The sequence below is a fragment of the Neolamprologus multifasciatus genome, chromosome 7, assembly GCF_963576455.1.
Source record: "Neolamprologus multifasciatus chromosome 7, fNeoMul1.2, whole genome shotgun sequence".
NCBI classification, from domain to species: Eukaryota; Metazoa; Chordata; class Actinopteri; order Cichliformes; family Cichlidae; genus Neolamprologus; species Neolamprologus multifasciatus.
Genome location: NC_140445.1, coordinates 4015076 through 4036513, shown reverse-complemented (window position 1 = coordinate 4036513; position 21438 = coordinate 4015076). Strand labels below are relative to the sequence as shown.

Here is a 21438-nt window from a genome sequence, read left to right as displayed (position 1 = left end):
ACAATGTGGTGTATGCTGTGCAGTGCAGCGAGGAATGCCCAGACCTCTACATTGGAGAGACCAAACAGCCACTTCACAAGCGCATGGCACAACACAGAAGAGCGACCTCCACAGGACAAGATTCAGCTGTCCATCTGCATCTTAAGGATAAAGGTCACTCTTTCGAGGATGCCAATGTTCACATTTTGGACAGAGAGGACAGATGGTTTGAAAGAGGAGTGAAAGAAGCCATCTATGTCCACTGTGAGCGACCATCTTTGAACAGAGGCGGTGGTTTACGACACCAACTCTCTGCCATCTATAATCCAGTTTTGAGATCCCTTCCCAGACGCCTTAAGGCCCACTCACACCCTGGGCCATCTGACCTCAGGAATTCGCATGATAAGGTGAGGCCAGGTTTCACAATGAAATCACCCGAAACTCTGGCTGATGGGGACCCACACCCAGTTCCACACCTTGGCTCAGGCGATTAGAGGATCATCAGGGGGTCCTTTTGTCCCTCTGTGGGGGGACACTCCCACTAGGGTTATATCTGGGACTCTCCACAATTTGACCTTAGAACTGAAGAAGCCTCTCGGATGAGAGGTGAAACGTCTTCAAGTAACTTAAAGAAGTCCAGACGCTTTTCTTTGCAAGCTCCTTTGACTACGATGACCTGGATGACTGAGAACCTTCACAGACGAAGAAACAAAACCAAAAAAACAATGCTTGGACACTGCTAGCACAGGGCGCCTCCACAAACGCAAAGCAGGAGATGAAGCATCGCTGAATATGTTTCCAAACCAACTTCATTCTAAGCCAAAGACTAGAAAATATGGTGAAGCATGTCTGCCCTTTGGTTTCACCTGCACAAGTGCCGAGGTAGGTCTCCCCTGCAGAATTGGTTTTCCCTTCATCGGGAGCAGCGCTGGGCTCTCCAAATCACGGACAAACAGGATCCCACATTCTTGATTTTTAGTTCACAAACACTTGTTGTAATGACTAACTACTCCTGACATTTTGGAGATGTTTGCTCTTTATACAGTAAAGTTACAGTGGGATACAAATAATATCAGGCTGATCCTGCCATGATTTGTTCCCCGGTTCAAATCACAGACAAACAGGATCCCACAGCTGTTTATGTTTTTAAACCCATTTTGCAGAGGGATTGAAAAATGTATTGATAGCAATGTTGAATATTATTACACAGGAAAAAAACCAACTAGATGGAAAATAATTACACCGTGATGCCTCTGCCTTTGTAAATGGAGGGACAGTAACTGCGTGTGTATGTAAGCCTGTAAAACCTGCAGATAGTCAGATTAACAGTATTTCGTCTCTATCTGCCATTCTGCAATTCATCTCATGTAAACAATAACGTCACAGCGTGACGTGAAAAAAGGCACATACCTTTGACATTGCGTGACGGACTCTGTATTCCTCATCCACGTGTAAACGCAAAAAAGGAGTTTTAAAGAATCTCAGTTTTCGGTGATTTGAAACGCGTTTACGTGTGGACGACACAGCTGCATTTTCAAAAATACCCGTGTAGGTGTGGACGTAGCGTAAAAGAGTTAGTAGTTTATTTTATTACTACCTGTAATTTATTGCAGATTACTTGTATTTGCTTAATTGTTTACTAAATATTTGAGGTGTAAAATTAACCGCAATGGAGCAAAATATAGGTGTGTGGTTGGAGGATGTGTTCGTGCGTGCGTGTGCATGTGCGCGCACAAGGGGGGGCGCGAACATTTTTTTGGAAAACAAAGGTGGGCCCAGCAAAAAACAAATGTGCGATTGGATCAACTGGTGCTGTTTGATTTGCGGTTTGAGCAGGAAGTCGAGGAGCCCATTTATGTGAAAATGTAAACGACCGTTTCTGAATGGAGGAGGGGGTCTAAGAGTACATCGTTCACCATGTTTTAATGCTGTGATTGGAGCCATTGTTCAACTCCCTGTGAATGGTACTATAGCCATTGATCAATGATTATGATAATTTGCATATTAATGATTATGACACTGACCTGCTGGCCCATTGTTGGTCAATGGTGCTAGCATCGGTGATCCACTGAAAACAGAAAGTTATGATTCTATAACAGATTTACACATATATAATAAAAAAGGGAAGAAAAGTAAGCCCTGCATTGGCCGGGAATCGAACCCGGGCCTCCCGCGTGGCAGGCGAGAATTCTACCACTGAACCACCAATGCCTGCTGCAGAAACTTCTCCACTGAAAACACATGATGGCCCTACAGGCCACTAGCACATTTAGCATTGTTTTCAGGCCTATATGTGACAAGCAAGGGTGGATCTGACTGTGAAACTAAAAGACAAAGAAAAAGAAAAAGTCTGGAGAAAAACACAAGAAAGATGGCGGCTCCTCTGCTTATCTGTAAATCAGTACAGGTCAATGTTTGATTTTTTGTGTGTGAGATGGGAGATGCTGACCTGTGTAGAGACTCATCTTTGCCATGTTGTTCTCTAACAGCTTCGCCCAATGAGACGCCGTCCTCGCCACATATAGACCTAAATGCAGAGAGCACGCTGTCTCCAACACCACTCTGTGCAGACACATAAATGAATACAGAGTTACACACAATACAATACCAAAAGCATCCACTACTTGTTATAATAATAGCCTGATAATATGTAATAATACAAATGAAATACCCTGTATTTATTTCTGACTTGACCTCTGTAGATTTTTTCTGCTAAATTACTGGAATCGGTCACTTGTTTTGAGTCACACTGGATAACAAAAATTGTCTGTATTTTAATTCTTGGGCATATCGTGTTTTAGAAAAAAGGATATCCATGGTATGCTTATGGTCATTAGCCAATGAGTGAGCCGTTTCACGGAAAGACCCACCCATTTTTGTTTTGTCTAGTTTTTTAAAAAAAACAAGACAGCAGAAATGCTTCAGTAATCAATGGATGACAATGTGGTAGCTACGTCTTTTATACTGTCTATATTATGAATCCATCATTGATCTCACTAGTTGGCACCAGATTTAATAGTAATAGATGTAACTGCTGCTCCTACACATCGAAAGGAGTCAGCAGGTGTCGAACCTGACTGACCTAAGGTGCCCACCAGAGGACAGTGTGGCAAACAAGTGGTGGGCAGGGTGCAAGGGGTCACCTGTGATGGCCCTGGTTTTCCTGAGACTGAAGGAGCTGGTAATGGAAACAGGGAAACCATTGCTAACTGCACATTTCCTCAACCTTAAAAACAATATATTTGCATAATGACTGAAACTAGCACCACTGACAAACAATGGGCTTAGGCACCCTTCTCGATTCAGAGATGGTCTTCCTCTTTTTATGTAAATGGCCTACTTGACTTCCTGCTGAGAAGGGCTCAGTGGGGAGGGACTCTAGCAGCAAGGAGATGCTCCCCATCTGTTGACAACCAAGAGGTGCCCCTTAAGTTCTGTTCAGAGTAGGGCTCTTCAAATAGGGCTGTTTGATATAATGATATATATCGGATGACGATATAAAAACGTCTATCGTTTCATTTTACGCTATCGTTTGTTTCGTGGTGTCGCAAAATAAACTAAACTGTTTACGGCGATATTTTTTCATAATTTTGATGGTCACTGTAGTAGCTATATTAATTTCTTAAAGTTCTCTCTTTCTCTTATATTTAATATAACCACACTACGGACGGACAAGTGCCTGTTTTTATGCATTGTCGTTAGCAACAACGACGGTAAAACCATTGTGTCACGTGTCCGCTTGTTTATTTTCCACATAAACCTTTCAGAATAAAGCTCAAGATCCTGTTGAGACTGTTCAAAATAAACTGAATCACATGAAAGAGTATGCAGACTGTTTACGGATGAGAAGCAAAAAGGAGCCGTCAGGTGCTAAAAAGTAAACCTTAGACTCAAATGTTAGAACAGGTTTTTCCCCGAAGCATACTGTGTAATAAATACTCACAAAGAAAACGGCGGTCGTTACAACTTATGTCTAAAAATGTATCGTTTCATGCATCAGTTAAAACACTCGACTCCAGGTACACGACGCCCGGCTGGAAACATTTCACGCAGGTCAAGCTGCCCGAGATTCACAGAATTTACAGAAAATGTTACATTTTTGTGATTTATATCGTTATCGGACGATAGATGTCTTATATGGGATATGGGATTTTGGTCATATCGCACAGCCCTATTCTCAAATACCTGCAAACTGTCTGTGGGCTCATTTTGAGCCAAGTTTAGGAAGATGTTACCTTACAAGCAAACACACTGGGGGTGGGGACTCACCTACAGTTCTGCAGATGAGCCAGCTGTACAGCATCTCTCAAAGTTTGATTGCTGGCTAACAGATAAGTAGAATTTAAGGTGTGCTGTCCACAAGAGAGTTAAAGAATTTATAGCCCGTCTGAATGCCTACACATAAATAATAGAGAGGGGGATGAAAAGCAAGCAGTGCATTGGCCGGGAATCGAACCCGGCCTCCCGCGTGGCAGGCGAGAATTCTACCACTGAACCACCAATGCTTGACACTGTGACCTGTGCACAGAAAACAGAGCATGGCCCCACAGCTAATTTCTGTGCCACAAATCAGAAAGCAAGCAAAGTGCAAAAGTGACTTTAACCTGTATAAGTTCACCATACTAGCTTTCAGTCCTATATAGTAAGTACAGAAGCAGTTTTAAAAGTGGACATTCATAGCTGCTCTAAATACCCACACACGGAAGAAAGGAACTAGTCTTGCATTGGCCGGGAATCGAACCCGGGCCTCCCGCGTGGCAGGCGAGAATTCTACCACTGAACCACCAATGCTTGCTGCTGTAACTTTTGCACAGGAAATGGAGGGCTTTCTGGGCCAGTCGGCATGTGCTAAGCATTATGCTTTTTGAGATTTCCAGTGCATTTAACACCATCAGGCTAATCCTACTGGGTGATAAGATGACAGCGGTGCGCGGGGATGACACGATATTTCTTTCAGAAAAAGAAATATGGTGTCATTTTTTTTTTTTTTACTTTTTTATTTTGTACTTTTTCCAATTTTATAATACATGCAAACAAAATTATGAAAAAGGAGCACAAAAGAAACAAACTAAAAGGAATAAAGGACACCTAATCTGTGGAAGAGGAAAAAAAAAAAGAAAAAAAAAACAACGAGGAGAGGTCCCTGCCTTATGGGGCTGAGTGAGTCTTATAGGCTATCCATTTTGTCCACTGTTTTCGGTGTTTATCAGATTTCAGTCTCAAAGTGTAGGTCATTTTCTCCATTATATATATGTCCTCGATTACATCAGTCCATTCTTCCAATTTTAAAGGGTCACTTTTCAGCCAGTTTTTTGTTATTACCTTTTTGCTTGACAACAACATAATTTTAAACAAGTAATGGTCCTCCTTTCTTACATTTTCCCACATTCCAAAATACATTACTCGTGCCTCACACGGCACGTCATACCCCAGCACTTTCTTCATTGTTGCCGCAATGCTTTCCCAGTAAGGTTTGATATTTTTACACTTCCAAAACACATGAGAATGATTGGCGTCCCAGTCTCCACATAATCTCCAGCATCGTCGGGGTGTTTTCAGGTGCTTGCTTTTGAGATAACGAGTAATAAAGAACCTAATCACATTTTTCCATGGTGTCATATATTTTAAAGTTGCTATAGTTGCACACCTCTCATGACACAAAGAAAAGAAGAAGAAAATTAGTCTTGCATTGGCCGGGAATCGAACCCGGGCCTCCCGCGTGGCAGGCGAGAATTCTACCACTGAACCACCAATGCTCACAGGAGAGACTTTTGCACAGGAAATGGAGGGCTTTCTGGGCCAGTCGGCATGTACTAAGCATTATGCTTTTTGAAATTTCCAGTGCATTTAACACCATCAGGCTAATCCTACTGGGTGATAAGATGACAGCGGTGCACGGGGATGACCTTTAAAATATATGACACCATATTTCTTTTTCTGAAAGAAATATGGTGTCATATATTTTAAAGTTGCTATAGTTGCACACCTCTCATGACACAAAGGAAAGAAGAAGAAAATTAGACTGCATTGGCCGGGAATCGAACCCGGGCCTCCCGCGTGGCAGGCGAGAATTCTACCACTGAACCACCAATGCTCACAGCAAAGACTTTTGCACAACAGAATAAGAACGGACTGCCGCCCCCTTTAGCGATTCTTACACTGTCTACACTCAGTAGACGGTAAGGATCAATGTTACATTTCCAGCAAACAGAAAAACGGTGCATTCTACAACAGGCTTAGAGAATTCATACCTTTTATGAACGCATCCAAATACGTATTCATATTTATTTGATTCGAGAAGGTAAACGCATAATTTTTATGTCGGCTCTGACAAAGAAAAAGGAACGTTGCATTGGCCGGGAATCGAACCCGGGCCTCCCGCGTGGCAGGCGAGAATTCTACCACTGAACCACCAATGCGCACATAGACAAGAAAAATCAAGAATCAAGAAAAATTCTGTGACACATACTAACGGTTGAGTTGCTTGTTTTTCTGGACTCAATATTTCTTCTAAATGGAAGATGTGTGATAATTTCACATTTCATTTCGGAAAAAAAATCTTTCCCGGGTCGCCGGATTTTGCAATTTAAGGTTCGCTTGTTGTGCATGCTAACTTATAAAAAGCCTTCGCAAAGACCTTTAAAAAAGGGCCACCTAAACTTTTACAGGTTTTGCTGACTCAAGTTTAATGCGCGGAGATAATAATTCGCATTTGTACACGGTGGTATTGGGCCTCCTGCTTTATTAACCCTTTTAATTAATGCTTATTCATAATTAGCCTCGTTAATTAATGCTTTGCTAGCAAGTTGTACCGTGCACGCAGGTAAGACATGCTGTGCACGTCACTTCGTGCACAACACGCATTGAAGTTGAACGACCAACATGAAGGACGTTAAATAACACTCACCGCAGCGGTGGCTGCAGATTTAATGTGGCGACAATGCAGGAGGCAGCGCCGAGGAGACGGCAGCAGCCGCCCTCTAGTCAGCCCGAGGAGCATTGTTTGCCAATGTCACCGACGGCAAAACACAAACGCAGAATGCCGCTGACAACATAAAAGCTACTTCTAGCACACCGCTTCCGGAACTCTGTTTTCAAAATAAAACAAACACACTCTCACTCTCTTTCTCCCTCTCTCTCTCTATGTATATTCCAGGATGAAGCATTTGTAAAAGACTGAGTCATTTATAATGGAAAATAAATATTACTAATATTACTATATTCCCAATTTTGGGAAGTTTTTTGTCGTTAGGGTAAAAACTGGTTTTTCAAAGATTTTCTAAGTGTTAACCTCCTGAGACCCGAACCACCAATGCTGACCTGGGACCTGAAAATGAGAGCCACATATAAGGATATTCGTTTGAAATTTCGATAGGACAGTAACAGTATAATGTCCTCGTAAGTGGATATCAGGCCTTTGCAGAGCAAAATTTAGTATTTTGGTCTAAATAACCCAAAATGTGATGTCCACATATGTGGACGCCAGGTCCTAGGAGGTTAAACAAAAAAAAAGGTTACAAATTAATAACAATAGCGAAGATTTACTGTTACTGCAAGATTTTAACATAAGCTAAATAAAAACAATGTCCCTTTGTACTTGCTTGGTAAAGCGTGTTCTTTTATTTTGAAACCGTCAACGCGCATTTCCCGTCATGCCAGTGCTACATCGCCGAAGGTACGCTCTGCTGTGATTGGTTAATGGAGTCACACCGCGAACAATGGCGTGTATTTTTGTAACTCTCTCTGCGACCAGAGGATGGCGCTCCGGGCCAAAGAAAAGAAGACGTTAGTGGTTGAGTAGGCCTATCAAAGTTACATTTCGGGACTGTAGGGACGTTACTAATAAGCAATAAGGGCTCATCCGGTCCATAGAAAGTAAGTTAACGAAATTAAATACGAAATTAAATAAATTCATGTTCGTGTTTGTTATGAAACCTTTGTCGTGACGTGTTCTTGTTTGCGTTGCAGTTCAAGGTTCACACAGCTGTTTACAGCACTCGAAAAGCGCATCAAAACAGATAAAAGCAGCTCACATTATGGTCATTTGCAGCCTTTTTATGAAACGATTGAAGTAAACAGTTCTTAGGTTGCTATCTGCTACATTTTGATTTTGTTTCCTTCAGATCCACCGATATGAGTTGGTTTGATTTGGCTGTGTGAACCGATTGTTTAGCAGAAATCTGCATTAACCCAGCGGTTCCCAACCTTTATTGCGCCACGGACCGGTTTATGTCCGACAAGAGTTTCATGGACCAGCCTTTAAGGTGTCGCGGATAAATACAACAAAATAAAACCAGTACCAGAAAACAAGAAAATGTATTCATAACATATGGGAAAACCCCACCAAGTTAACGATAAAAAATAAATATAAAAACCCTAAATTTCACACTCGAGCCTCAACTCTCGCGGCCCGCTACCAAACGACTCACGGGCCAGTACCGGTCCGTGACCCGGGGACTGGGGGCCGTTGCATTTTACCGGGAGGACCGGGCAGCTTGTGCGGACTCATAATTCATTCTCTCGTGTATTTGAAGTGTTAAATGAAGGGGACGCAACTTTAAAGATTAACTGTTTTAAAGACAATCTTGTGGTCGTACACGGGAGAATACTGATCAGATCCATAAAGTCAGGACTCACGTTTTGTTAATGTTGTGTAAATGCGTAAGTACATCTTAAACATCTGTATCCTCTCCAAGAGGCCATGTACCCTGTCGACCTGCCATCTGTGGATCACAATGACCTGACATCTGCGTCTGAACAGTACATGTCCTCTCTGGAGTCCAGCCCCTGTGATAATGAGTGGTTTCAGTCATCGCAGACCTCAAAGGTACCTAACCACATTTGGATGACTGATTATTATTGCAAATAATATATTCTTCAAGGTCTGCTGTAAATGAAATTACGTTTGCAGTTATTCACACTGATTTGTTTATTCAGTCTACAGTAAAATCTAGAAAAATCTCAGCTAACCATAAACAGCTTCACATTCTTAAATCAAGAGCCTAAAATCTTTTAGCATCCATGTTATCCATTAACTGTGTTCTCCTAGTAACTCGAAATGTAACTTTATCGCCTACATTTCAAGTTATTTTCTCAAAACTTTGAGTTAGTAAGTGTAAACTTTGAAATCTTATGTAGATGTAGGTTTCTTCCTGTTAAAAGGGAGTTTTTCCTTCCCTCTGTCACCAACTGCATGCTCATAAGGGATCGTCTCATTGTTCTCTGTATTATTGTCGAGTCTTTGCCTTATAATTTGAAGCGCCTTGAGGTGACTGTTGTGATTTGGCGCTAAATAAATACAACAGAGTTGGATGTAATAACACCTAATCATGCATATGTTTTGGTACTGAAACACACAACAGATCTTTTAAAGCATTAAACTGAACTTGTTTTGGCGTGCAGATGCCCTGAATTAACTCTCTGTGTGGTTACTGTGACCCTCGAACGGGAACTATGGTGGAAGTGTTTTTACCACCTTACCAGCATTTGGCTTGATGTTATCTTCCTGTCTGCTCAGGTGGAAATAACAGCAACAAATGTGAGCCAGCTGCAGCTGTTTGAGGGTGGCCAGCCTGCCTGCACGGTGCTGGCACTGCACCCTTCAGATGATCAAACACAAGGTTTGGAGCTCAGCACGCTGCTCTGTGAGATGTTCCAGCCTCAGACACAGACTGACGCTCTCTGCTCTGATGTTACCTTCCAGTGGTCGGCCTATACCTGCACGGGAAGTGGTGGCTTTTGGATGACGTCTTGCGAACGTCAAGCAAATCCAGAAGTGGTTTGGTGTCGGTAACTGTGCTAAAGTACATTTGTCTAGACGCTATGTCACTTCATGGCTCGTACACAGGTGTGAACAGTGAGAGAATAAATCAGTCTACTCATGACAAGAATCATCTCAAGATGGCATTGTAGGTGTGGTCGGTAGCAGCTTATGCAGCGGGTTTGTGGGAGAAACTCGGGAGAATTTTCTCCAACCACGTCATCTCAATGTACTTCAGACTCAGCAATATGGTGACGTGCAAGATAAAAATAGTGGTCAACGACCCTCAGGACCACCTCTAAAGGTGACAGCCCCCATTAGGACGAACTTAAAGAAGTCAAGATGCCTTCTTTTTTTTCAAGTCTTAAGACATACATAAATACAACCATAAATACATACAACCAAGCTGTGCAGTGGAGTGTGAAGCTGGAAAATGCATGAACCTATGTTATACTGCCATAGTTTTACAGGCTTCAGGTGCAAATTCACAGAAAAAGTCTGTTCTATCAATTTCTAAATGAAGATTTGCTGAATCGTTAATCTACCAGAGCCGACTGTCTGGAAACGTCTGCATGTTGTCCGCAGGTCCAGTCTGTTATGGAGAGGGTGATTGTATTTCTGCTCAGTCAGATAATGGAGAGGCCTTCACTGTTCTCCCTGCATTCTCCCAAAGAGAGCTGCAAAGTGCTGTGGAATGACAACCAGGCGGTCGGCTTTTACACCGTGAAGCACAAAGGTGGGCAGAGGAGGATGAGAGTGATTGGCAAGGGACAGAAGACTGGCTTGAGTCGGATTGAAACTTTAATTAAGTCAGAAACAGCATGAAATTAGGACCTGGGTGGAGGCGGGCTGCAAAGTGGCCTGCAGATGTGCAGCAAGTGTGCATGATCTAAAATATCTTATATGAGATAGATGAATTGGATGTGAATTTGCATCAGATGATCTTCCAGGACCGAGCAATTCCTCAATTTTCTGATCACATCCAGGCCTAACTAATCATACCAAGATGACTATTAGGAAGGTGTTCACTTTGAAGCTTCACTAATCTCTTTCTATGGATAAATTATACCCTCTGTTGTCCTGCTATTTGAAGGACTTAGCTTTTCAGACCTGGAAGCTACATCCACCTCTTAAATGCAATCCATGTCCTCCTCTGCTGTTTCAGGGAGTCTGTGTGACGGCTGGAGCAGCTGCTGTTACCTGCTGCCTGTTCTGGACACTGTGCTGGTGAGGAGGAGCTGCAGGAGGAGAGGCTTCGGCCTTCAGATGCTGGAGGATTTCTGCTCCACCTTCTCTACGGAGGAGTTTCTGGGAGTCAGCTCTCCATTATCCCCCAGCATGGCTGCAGGTCAGCTCGGGTCCTTCTTTGACCTGTTTGTATACTTGTTTCTTTATGTCTCTGTCGGACAGTTTGCTGGATTTGGTCAAGGAACTGCATGTTTTCTTCGCTTTTGTTCAATAGAAATGTTCAGTAGACTAATGATCTAGTTATAGCTAAAAGCTGATCACACACCTGTACATCAGGTTTTTTTTAATAGTGGATATTTAAATGCATTTCCCAAGTGAAACCCACAGAAATCCAAGATGACACTGACTGTAACTGGAAACAGAGGTGAACTTGGTAATTTAGCCCCTCGTTTAAATTAAAGGCATTTGGTCAACCAATGAGTGTTTCATTTGAAGTTTTTTGTCGTCGCTTTTCCCAGAGTGTCTCCTGGTGAGACGTGCCCAGCAGGTGTCAGGATACACTACTGTTTTTGTTATTATACCTTGGCGCTAAGCACGGGTGACCTTAACAATCACCATATTAAAGCGTATGGTGGCACATAACTGTTATAATCGTGTCTCTTGGGTCCCAGCAGTGGTTGTGGATGTGGAGTCTGAATGGCTTTCCCGGCTTGGTTGGCTCAGAGGTCGCCTGAAACAGCCGATTGGTATCAAAGAGTTTTGCTGAAGTTTTGCAGCTTCACAGAAGCAGAAACTTGGGTTTGGAAAAGTCTGAGGAGTCCATGGAGAACTAATTTTTTAGCTGGCCTCATGAAAGTTCTGGCAAGCCGTCCGGCAGCTCAGGAAAGGAAAGCAGGCCTGGGCTCAGGCTCGGTCAGGGATAAAAACTGCTGTCCAGAACTAAAGATATTGTCAGGCGCTGGAAAGAACACTTAAGGAACACTTGAATCTGACTAAAACATCATTTTTGAAGGAGAGAGAGCCTGAACACTCATGGGAAGACTCACTAATTGCTTCATTTCACTGATTAATGACAATGGTTTTTACAACGTTACACAGATCTCCTTTAAAGTGCCAGATTAAGGTGATATAGACCATTTTTCCAAAGCTCATTGTGTGCAAAGCGTTGTTTCCCAGACTTTTGCTGCTTTCTTTTATTCCTTTTTTCCCCAAACTCTTTATTTTTCAGAATCACAGCAAATTACAGTACAACAACAGAGTGATTGCACACCATGCAAAAAAGACAAAAAAGACTTTTAGCTGTGCCCAAAAGTGTCAGTCAAAGTGATATTGTGGCTATACATGTAAAAGAAACCTAACCATGTCATAAACGCGGTCCCCACAGCAAACTACGGAGTGGAGACAGTACGGGATATCCACAGCAACTCAAGATTATCTTTGGTAGAAAAAACAGATTAATAATAGAGCGCCTCATGACTAAAAGAAGACAGGAGTGAACAAAATAAAAGCAGTAGAGTAGCATAGAACGAAGTACAATAAAATAGGGACAGCCAGATTCACAGTAGTATATCACAGAACTGCACTGTTTCTACATTGTTGAAAAAGGGTTTCCATGAATTCAGAAATATTGCCGCTGACCCACATAGAGTATGTTTTACCGTTTCCACGTTGCTAAAAAGAACACCTGTAATCCAGGCCTCAGAGAGAGGAGGGTGACTTCCACTGGAGCAAAATCAGACATCTGGCCAAAAGAGTTAAAAAGCCACAAAATCTGCCTTCAACGCTGGCAAAGCAGTCACCAGGTGTCACAGCAAAGACCGACACATTTAGATCTAAGTGCTCCTGAAGTACCTCTAGTAAGGCAGGGACAGGACCACAACATCAGTGAGGGGTGGGCTTGTTTGCATCTATCACACACAGGATCAGCATCAGGGTAGATTTTGGAAAGTGTGAGTTTTCACCAGTGGGTGCGGTGCAGCACTTTGCACTGGACCAGTGCATGCCCGGCACTAATTATGCTGTCCTCGCCCTCGCCACCAGCTAGACAGCGAGATAACGATGCTCCAATAACCAGACTTATTTCCTTCTTGCGCTGATTTATTGAAGAATGGCCTCTGACCATTGCCTTCTCTTTGACCATCTTAAAACTGAAAGTACAAAATACTGTATTAGCTAACCAACATGTAAACTAGCTTGTTACGCTCTTACTGCAAGCTAACAAGATAAAACTTTCAAATGTACAAATTATCGAACCATTTTTACACAAAACAAAAGATAATAATTATTTTATCGACATTAATACTTACAGACATATCTTGTCCAAGGCAACAACATTTTAAGGTCCGTATCAGCTTAGAACAATAACATTACGGTATCACTTTCCGCCATCTTTTATTTCTTCTTCACGTTCTCATTTTTCCTTTCCCAAAGTAACCGAACCCATATTACAAAGCAGCCACTAGAGGGAGCTCTAGGGCAGTTTACAACTATAATATCCCATTTAAGTTATAAAAGGCAGAACACTAGTGATGGGATTTCCGGCTCTTTTTAGAGATCCGGCTCTTTCGGCTCGACTCACTAAAAAGAGCCGGCTCTTTCGGCTCCGAACCGACTCTTCAGGTTGTTTTGTTGCTTTAATTATTTAATCATTAACAATAATATAAAATTATGGAGAAAAGGAATTACTAATGTAAAAAAAAGTGGTTTTATTTATATATGTTTATATATGGCCCCTAGAGACAAAGCACGTACAAACTCTAAAGCATATACAAACTCCAAAAAGCATATACAAACTCCAAAACACACTTCTAGCGTTTACTGAACTTCCAAAACAGAGCTACCCAGATCACTTAAATTACACAATTGAAAGCATGTGTGTATTGTTTGTGTATTTATAGACAAGCACTCATATTTATTCAAATAATTAAAAAAAAAAAAAGTTCATTTACCTGTTACTACCACACACCAAATCCGGTTGTTGATTCTTCCTGGCTTGTGTAGCCACTAGGTAACAAAAGCTCAACACTGCGCCCTAGCATCCTGGAGCACTTCTGTTGTCTTTTGTACGTGATTCTGAGTTTGTACGTGCTTCAGAGTTTTTATGTGTTTTGGAGTTTTTACGTGTTTTGGAGTTTGTACATGCTTAGGAGTTTGTACGTGTTTTGGAGTTTATACGTGCTTTGTCTCTAAGGGCCACCATAAATATACTTTATTTATTCACTCCACATAAAATGTAATAAATAAATCATATTATACAAAAAAGAACTATTTACATTTTAAATTTTTAACTATTTAAATTTTCAGCTTTTTCCTTTTAAACAAATTTAACGTGAAACAACACAAAACACTGCAAACCACAACACAATTAAATATAAATTAAAATATTAAAACAAAAAGAAGATGCACATTCTCTGTCATATGGGCCTGCATGATTTCTGAATCCTTTATCATCTGCAACTGAAAATAGTGGATGATTACTATACCTTTCTAATGTGACGTTGTTGTCCCTCGCTCTCTTTCTCTCTGGCTCTGTTCCTGTGCTACTGCGCGTAACTAACGCCCCTCCCCCCTCTGCAAAGTACAGGCCATGCGTGCGGAGTTTAGCGGAAAAAAGGGCGAGAGAGAGAGAGGGTGAGAGAAAGAAAAAGAAACAAACCTCACGGCTCCCAGTAAGGAGCTCCCAGTTCACTTCAAAGAGCCGGCTCTAAGAGCCATTTCGTTCACGAACGACCCATCACTACAGAACACTAATAGATGACGAGTGGACCCGGAAGAGCATATCCTCCCAAAAGTCCTGGGTGATTTCCCTACCAAGGTCCTGCTCCCAAAGCGACTGAATAGTTAACACTGGGACACTTCGGAGATAAAGGATTCTTCATAGCTGCATGAAACAGCACCGTTTTAATTTGGAGGTGGACGCAAAAGAGTCTCAATGAGTCGGGTTAAAGGCTGAGAGGGAAAATGAGGTGTTATCACTCGAATAAAGCTACAGACCTGTGGGTACCCAAAAAAGTGGGTTACGTTGTTCAAGTTGTTCAAAGGAAGAGAAAATGCCCTTAGAATAGATCATTAAATGACTCCATCCCGTGGCGAAGCCTTAAAAACATGGTTCCTACAGGTTGCAAAGAAGAAATCTGCAGGACAAAATGCTGTCTTGGATTTCTACTCATATAATCACTCAGACTTATCCTTGCTCCAACAGAAATACAACAAAACATGTGTTTGTGTGTTCAGTGTTCAAAAGGTTCCTGCAGAAGCACCAGCAGTATCGAGAGCGTCTGTACGAGGTGGAAGCTCCAGGGGGCTGGACTCAACGACGAAACATCTGGCTTAACATTCAGCTCGGACGCTACTGCCTCGGTAAACATTGGTTTGTTTTTTATGGGTTTAAGAATATTTTCAGATTTACGTTGAATTGCTAACGTGGGAATGTCTCTAAGACAGCACGTGTCCTTATCTGACTCACATCTTTTAGGTACTGATAAGGAGAGCAGCCCAATATCAGGAGAAACACAGAGAAATGCGCTCAAGGACTCCTTTCACAAGGTAAGAATGTCAGGTTACGTCCACACTAGCCCGGATAAATTTGAAAATGACGTCTGAAAACGCTCCGCCTCCACACTATTTTCATTTGTTTTCACAGAGTTGCGCGTCCACGGCCGAAAACGCTTACGTTTCAGTACTGCGCATGCGTGATACGCAAGATGATTCGACCTGCCTTAATTCCATCTGCTGTTTATTTACTTTTCAGCTCTTTGAAACGTTGAGGAAAAGCACCGAGTTTTTTAAATGGACCAACAATGAGGTGGAGTTGTTGCTGCGAGTACCGCAAAAGTACAAAGTTGCACAAGCGAGTGAGAATTAAAGAATTTGAAGAAAAGCTCTCTGGAGCACGTACAAACTTATATTAATCTTTAATAGGGCTGTCAACTTTGAGCGCAAACAAAACAACTGCTGTGTAATGCCCTCTGCTATCTTAGTTTAATTGGTCACATGACTGCATCACATGACTAACATGCGTCATCGTTTTCGAAAAGGCTCCAACTTCGCTGTCAACACTGCGACACGAAAACGGCGTTTTCCCAAATGTATCCGCTTTGGAGAGCGTTTTCCTTGACCGAAAACGCCGTCTCAGTGTGGACTGAAGGCCAAAATGATGCGTTTTCAAACCAAAATTTATTAGTGTGGACACTAAGTTTCTCCAAGATTACACTGAAAAACATCTTCAGCCAACTTAGGCTACGTCCACACGTACACGGGTATTTTTGAAAACGGAGATTTTCCGTTTTCGTTTTAAAAAATAATCCCGTCCACACGTAAAGGCAGAAATGAAGGAAAACGCTGCTAGGAACATGCCAAAGCAGCAGGTGGCGCTATATTCCTAACTGTGTAGAAATGTTGGCCAATCAGAAGTCTAGAAGCCTCGGTGGGAAAAAGTAAACAAAGCTGGGGCATAGAAGCAGAACCGAGTGGTATGTGTGGAGGGACAGTAACTGTGTGTGTATATGTAAGCATTTAAACACTGCAGAGAGAACAATTAACAGTAACAGTATTGTAGAAATTCATTTCACCGAAACAATAATGTGGCGCACAGTGTGACGTCAAAAAAGGCGCACATCTTTGATGCTGCGTTTTCTGCGTTTTATCCGTTTTTCTCGTCCACACGTAAATGCAAAAACTGAGTTTTCAAAAATATACCCTGGCCAGAGTTTTTAAAAATCTCTGTTTTCAGTGACCAAAAACGCCGTTTACGTGTGGACGAAAGGTGCAAATGCATAGAAAAATCTGTGTTTTCAAAAATACCCGGGTACGTGTGGACGTAGCCTTAGACTGAAACAGCTACTCGTCACACACTTCACATTCATGGCCAGAGATGGGCAGTAACGCGTTACTTGTAACTCAGACACATGGTTCTTAAAATAAGTAAACAGTAAAGTAACGGGATTACTTTTTTGGGGAAGTAATCAGTAATTAGTTACTGATTACTTTTTGCAAGTAACTTGACCAACACTGTTCATGGCTATATCAAGAGCTTGTTGAAGCTACAGCTGCTTCAACTGTAGCTGCCTCCACCAGTGTGTGAATGTGAGAGTGAATGAATAGTGGAATTGTAAAGCGCTTTGAGGGCCCCGAAAAGCGCTATATAAATGCAATCCATTATTATTATTATTATTATTATTTTCATTGAAAACTTTAATTTCAGCTGATGGCTGCTCGAGGCTCCTCTGAGGTTTATAGTTTTGAAAATGAATGGATGAAAGTAAATTGTCCAGTAAGGCTTAGTTTGATATTTTATAGTTTTATTAATAGTGAATTTACCTGTTTAACTGACTAGTCTACTGTTGCTGAGGAGATCTTAATGTCTAATTAGTTTCCCAGAGGAATGTTGTAATTTGCAGCAATGATGACCCCTTACTGATTTGGTATGACCAGAATAATATTCCGGTGTGTCGACAGCTGCAGACATTTGGGACTCGTAGTCATTCCTGTTACACTTCCATGGAGTCCACCTGAAGGGTGCTTGCATAGTTTGTGCGTTGTAATGTCTCCATGAAAGAGTCTCTGATGACAAATTTCCGTCTCTCTGCCCAACGGGGATCCAAGCAGACACAAAACATCACACAGTACACTCAGAAAACGATTCCATGAGATTTTGTAATTGTTGCAGTTTAGTGTATCTGGTGCTTGACTTTATGATTGATTTTGGACTTGTTATGATCTGTATGGCCTCACGTTTAGATACACAATACTGTGAGGTGCTTTGTTCTACCACTGAGCCTCACTAGAAGGCTAAAATAGTGCGTCTGGCTTTAACAACGGAAGCACAGTTATTTTGGGGACCGCTCTCAGACCTACTGCTTTAAACAAAAGAGGATGTGAAAACAAGCCTCTAACTTTTCTACATTCACGGTCACCAGAGGACGAATGTCATCGACTGTACTGATCACTTGAGATGAAATCAAGATTATTAATATTTCAAAGCTTTCAGTGCATTTATCGATTAATCTGAAACTGAATTATGTGCACGTCTCAGTGAGGAGAATCGCACTGAGTCACTTGGTGGCACTATAAAAGCAGAGTGACTAATCCCAGACCTTCAGACTTTAAACAATGTGAAACCAGACATAGACTTGTGGGTTTTCACCTTTTTGTCTGTCAGCTCTTGACCCAAATATGTAATTTTGAGATTGCATGTATCAAGAACTGGCATGTTCAACACAGTGCAGTGAAATGAGTTCCAGTACGGCTGAGTGTGTAAATTTGCACACTTTTTTCCTTTACCAGATTCTGTTAAAAAGTAGCAGCGCGTTGGCCGGGAGTTGGACCTGCATCTCCTGCATCTACCACTGAACCACCAATGCCACGTCCTGTCACTGCTACAGGCCAGATGCTTGCTGGCTAAAAGCCCTGCATCTCTTTTGGCACATTTGAGATATTAAATGTCAAACAAGCTACCAGCTCATGGCTCAGAAAATGATTTTATGATATTTTGTATTGACAATCAGGGCATCGTATGATTCTTCGAGATGATATCATACCATGTTCTTGCTTTAGGAATAAATGCTATGTTCCTCCCAATAATCTTACCATAAGCTGTGAGATGACATTATTATTATCTGGTATTATAAGAAGTCCATATGAGAGTCCTGCTATCTATTTTATCTTCTCTTACAATCAGGGCTGGACTGGGACAAAAAATCGGCCCAGGCATTTTGACTAGAGATTGGCCCACCAAAAATGTGACGTCATTCAGGGGTAAAACCGCAAAGGATTCTGGGAACTTGTGGCAAGCGGTAATAGCGCATGCAGGCTTTCAATTGAACTCAGTTACACAGCGATAAAAAGAAACACAAAAAATGGCAAGAAACTGTTGTATTATTAACTGCAATAGTCGGTGTTGTGCCAAAAACTGATTTCTGGTATTTGCCAAAAACTGATTGCTCGTATTTAAATTGCTATAAATAACTTGTTGGGCTATAATATGTGAAACATATGTCAAATGCATCCCTCGTGGATGACATAAAGTCATATTGAGCTACAAACAACATTAGTGTAACAAGGTAGAAGCCGCAATCAGTCTTTGGCAGTGACTTTTATATAACCTTTATTTATGCCTTAAAAAAAAAGTCTAATTAACATTAAAAATGTCTTTTGTAAGAAGTAGTTGGACAGCAGAAATGGCTCAAATATTACAATAGTTCTGTAAAAATGTTTAAAGTGGGGATAAAGGACCGGATTGGTTATAATGTAAGTACAATAACACAGAGCTGTAAAGATACTTGAAAAAACAGATAATTTTTTAATCCCATATATAGCCCCTTTGTAAACGCCGAAGTCTATTTACCAACATAGATATTACACATAAAAATACACGCAAACATTGGAAATCAGTTTTTGGCAGGCAATCACTTTTTGGTACAACACCTGTTGCATAACAGCCACGGGAAGCCGACGGGTAAAGAGATCGGTTGTTATCGGATTACGTCGTGGAAATTGTTTAAGCCATGTTTCCGAAGTAACAAAGAGCCGATGGATGGCCTATAAGATTGCTAAACAAGGGGGAGGGTGCATCCGACCTCCTCGGCTGTAATTGGTCCAGCCCAGAGTCGATCATGACCAATTGGCCAATCCAACACCTTTCATTATTTATACCCTTCCAAAAAAAAATAAAAATATCGATCGGCCCATAAAAACAAAAAATCGCCAAATGCCCGGTATGCCCAATGGCCAGTCCAGCTATGCTTACAATGTAACTTGATAGAGACCAGCATATAAGTCAATAACAGAGCGAGAGTTACCAGCAGTAGGAGGTTCAAACTTGTGTAAACCACACATCAAATTGTGGCACAGAAAATGCTTTCGTGAGATTTTGTATTGGCGTTCATGCCCCCCGAGAATGTTTCTCACCCACTTCAGATGGTTTGTGGATTTTTGTTCTCGTGTTGTGACTCTTTGTAGTTTTTTTAAATGTCTCCTGTAGCTATTCTGTGTAAGCAGCAATAATTTATCCACTTCTGTTTATCTCCATGCAGACTTGTATACTGGACCTGGGCACACTGGGAAGCCCTGGTGTAAACACCGCAGTGGTGTTGGACTCTGCTGAACAGCAATTTAAATCGTGTGAGCCAAGCCAAGGAAGATGGTCCCTGAGCAGCGAGCTCCCTGGAACAGGATGTAGCCCTGCAGCCCAAACTATCCATGTGCAATCTGGACCTCCCACCCGGCTCCTAAACACAGCACAGGCTTTGAAATCCAAGGCTTCCAAATCTACAAAGCACCACAGAGAGGAACCAGAGGACATGCAGAAAATTCCCAAACGAGCCAGAAGTGAGTTGAAACATGTACACACAAAGACTGCATTCAGCAGCAGAGCCCACGGAGAATGTTCGGACACTTAACCGAAACCACATCCACATTCATTTAGGTGACTTTGTGTTCTTTCCATCAAATCAAAGTGACTTTTGAATGAACAGCAGACTGCATGTACCTAAACATGCACAATAAACCTTTTTGTGTGTCTTTGTAGTATCGTGTTTTTTTGTGGCTACTTAATAATGTTTGTGCTAAATAAGAACCATGTGTCTGAGTTATTGATTTTTGCCTTCAAACATAAATACATCCACACAGATTATTATTGGACATTAGAGTATAGCATATGCATTTGCTCCGTGGGTACAACCTGCACAGCATTTCAACCCATTCGGAGTTCATATGGTGACCTCAGATTATTATGCTTAACTATTAATGCACAGGATCAGTCAATAAAGAGCTACAATATAGTTTTTCTGCACCAATCACATAAACAACCACAGCTTCTGGGGCTTGGTGTGGATTAGGAGGTAGAGCAAGCCGTCGACTCATTGGACGGTTGGTGGTTTGATCCTTGACTGCTCCAGCCTGCATGCCAAAGTATCCCAAACCCTGAGTTGCTCCTGATGTGCACACACAGGAAAATTGTTCAAAACTACAGATGTATTATCATCTCCCCCACTGCACTTTAGGTACATATAAAAAGAAAAAATCTTGGTGTATTTTACTGTATATAGCAACCATCTATATACATAGTATTTCGGCTTTTTTGTACACTGTTCTCATTGTGTTTCTTCTTGGTTTTTTTTATTTTTCTAATATATCTCCAATTCACTTTTTGTTCCTTTCCCTTGTGTTGGTGTAATAAATGAATTTCCCCGAGAGTGGGATTAAATAAAAATCTATGTGTGTTTGTATTCTTGTTGGATTATGAGTGCAAGTTTTCCTTTCACCTCCTAAGAATAAATGTGCTGGAATGAGAGTACAAACCCTTGAATCATTGCTAACTTTGTAGTTCTGTTGTTCAGAAATGGTGCAACAGTTTGCACAATGCTCGCATTTAATATGTAAAATCAACAGTTCTGACAATAATCAGCAGGTTTTCGTGTAGAAATAAAGCGTAAATCTGGACTTGCTGTGTGTGCAGACACCTGAAAATACAAGCTGTCCCTGCAGGTTGCTGGTTTGAGTCCCTGTTCAGA

The 21438-nt window shown here is 41.6% G+C and overlaps 2 protein-coding genes and 6 non-coding genes across 9 annotated transcripts in view; 1 reads left to right on the top strand and 7 right to left on the bottom strand.

Moving 5' to 3' along the window:
* ldhd (lactate dehydrogenase D) overlaps nucleotides 1–7071 on the bottom strand; it is a 53045-nt gene extending 45974 nt beyond the window's left edge. The window contains exons 1-2 of one of the 2 annotated variants that reach the window (XR_014875138.1): nucleotides 6887–7071; nucleotides 2429–2541 (exon numbers count right to left, since the gene is read on the bottom strand). Coding sequence is in view for 1 of the 2 variants with exons in the window: in XM_085166817.1 (XP_085022943.1) it covers nucleotides 2429–2541; nucleotides 6887–6979 (206 nt within the window). In the remaining variant the exon portion in view is untranslated. The remainder of the gene's footprint in view (nucleotides 1–2428; nucleotides 2542–6886) is intronic. The other variant, XM_085166817.1, reaches the window with a different exon arrangement.
* Nucleotides 2120–2190, bottom strand: trnag-gcc (transfer RNA glycine (anticodon GCC)). Its single transcript has one exon. It is a non-coding gene; the product is annotated as a tRNA-Gly (tRNA).
* Nucleotides 4415–4484, bottom strand: trnag-gcc (transfer RNA glycine (anticodon GCC)). Its single transcript has one exon. It is a non-coding gene; the product is annotated as a tRNA-Gly (tRNA).
* On the bottom strand, nucleotides 4700–4770 carry trnag-gcc (transfer RNA glycine (anticodon GCC)). The gene has a single exon. It is a non-coding gene; the product is annotated as a tRNA-Gly (tRNA).
* trnag-gcc (transfer RNA glycine (anticodon GCC)) lies at nucleotides 5665–5735 on the bottom strand. Its single transcript has one exon. It is a non-coding gene; the product is annotated as a tRNA-Gly (tRNA).
* Nucleotides 6003–6073, bottom strand: trnag-gcc (transfer RNA glycine (anticodon GCC)). The gene has a single exon. It is a non-coding gene; the product is annotated as a tRNA-Gly (tRNA).
* trnag-gcc (transfer RNA glycine (anticodon GCC)) lies at nucleotides 6328–6398 on the bottom strand. The gene has a single exon. It is a non-coding gene; the product is annotated as a tRNA-Gly (tRNA).
* A 642-nt stretch (nucleotides 7072–7713) lies between the features above and the next one.
* fam169b (family with sequence similarity 169 member B) lies at nucleotides 7714–21111 on the top strand. Its single transcript, XM_085166832.1, has 9 exons — nucleotides 7714–7854; nucleotides 8676–8806; nucleotides 9497–9599; nucleotides 9683–9768; nucleotides 10325–10475; nucleotides 10905–11087; nucleotides 15161–15286; nucleotides 15402–15472; nucleotides 19960–21111. The coding sequence occupies exons 2-9, from the start codon at nucleotides 8681–8683 to the stop codon at nucleotides 20323–20325; spliced, it is 1212 nt and encodes a 403-aa protein (XP_085022958.1). The 5' UTR covers nucleotides 7714–7854; nucleotides 8676–8680; the 3' UTR covers nucleotides 20326–21111.
* Nucleotides 21112–21438: the final 327 nt, after the last annotated feature.

Excerpts from the sequence above, each read along its gene's own strand:
- fam169b (XM_085166832.1), top strand. The coding sequence starts at position 8,681 with ATGTACCCTGTCGACCTGCCATCTGTGGATCACAATGACCTGACATCT. Across the intron at positions 10,476-10,904 it reads TTACACCGTGAAGCACAAAG|GGAGTCTGTGTGACGGCTGG; the intron begins GTGGGCAGAGGA and ends CTGCTGTTTCAG. Across the intron at positions 15,473-19,959 it reads TCAAGGACTCCTTTCACAAG|ACTTGTATACTGGACCTGGG; the intron begins GTAAGAATGTCA and ends ATCTCCATGCAG.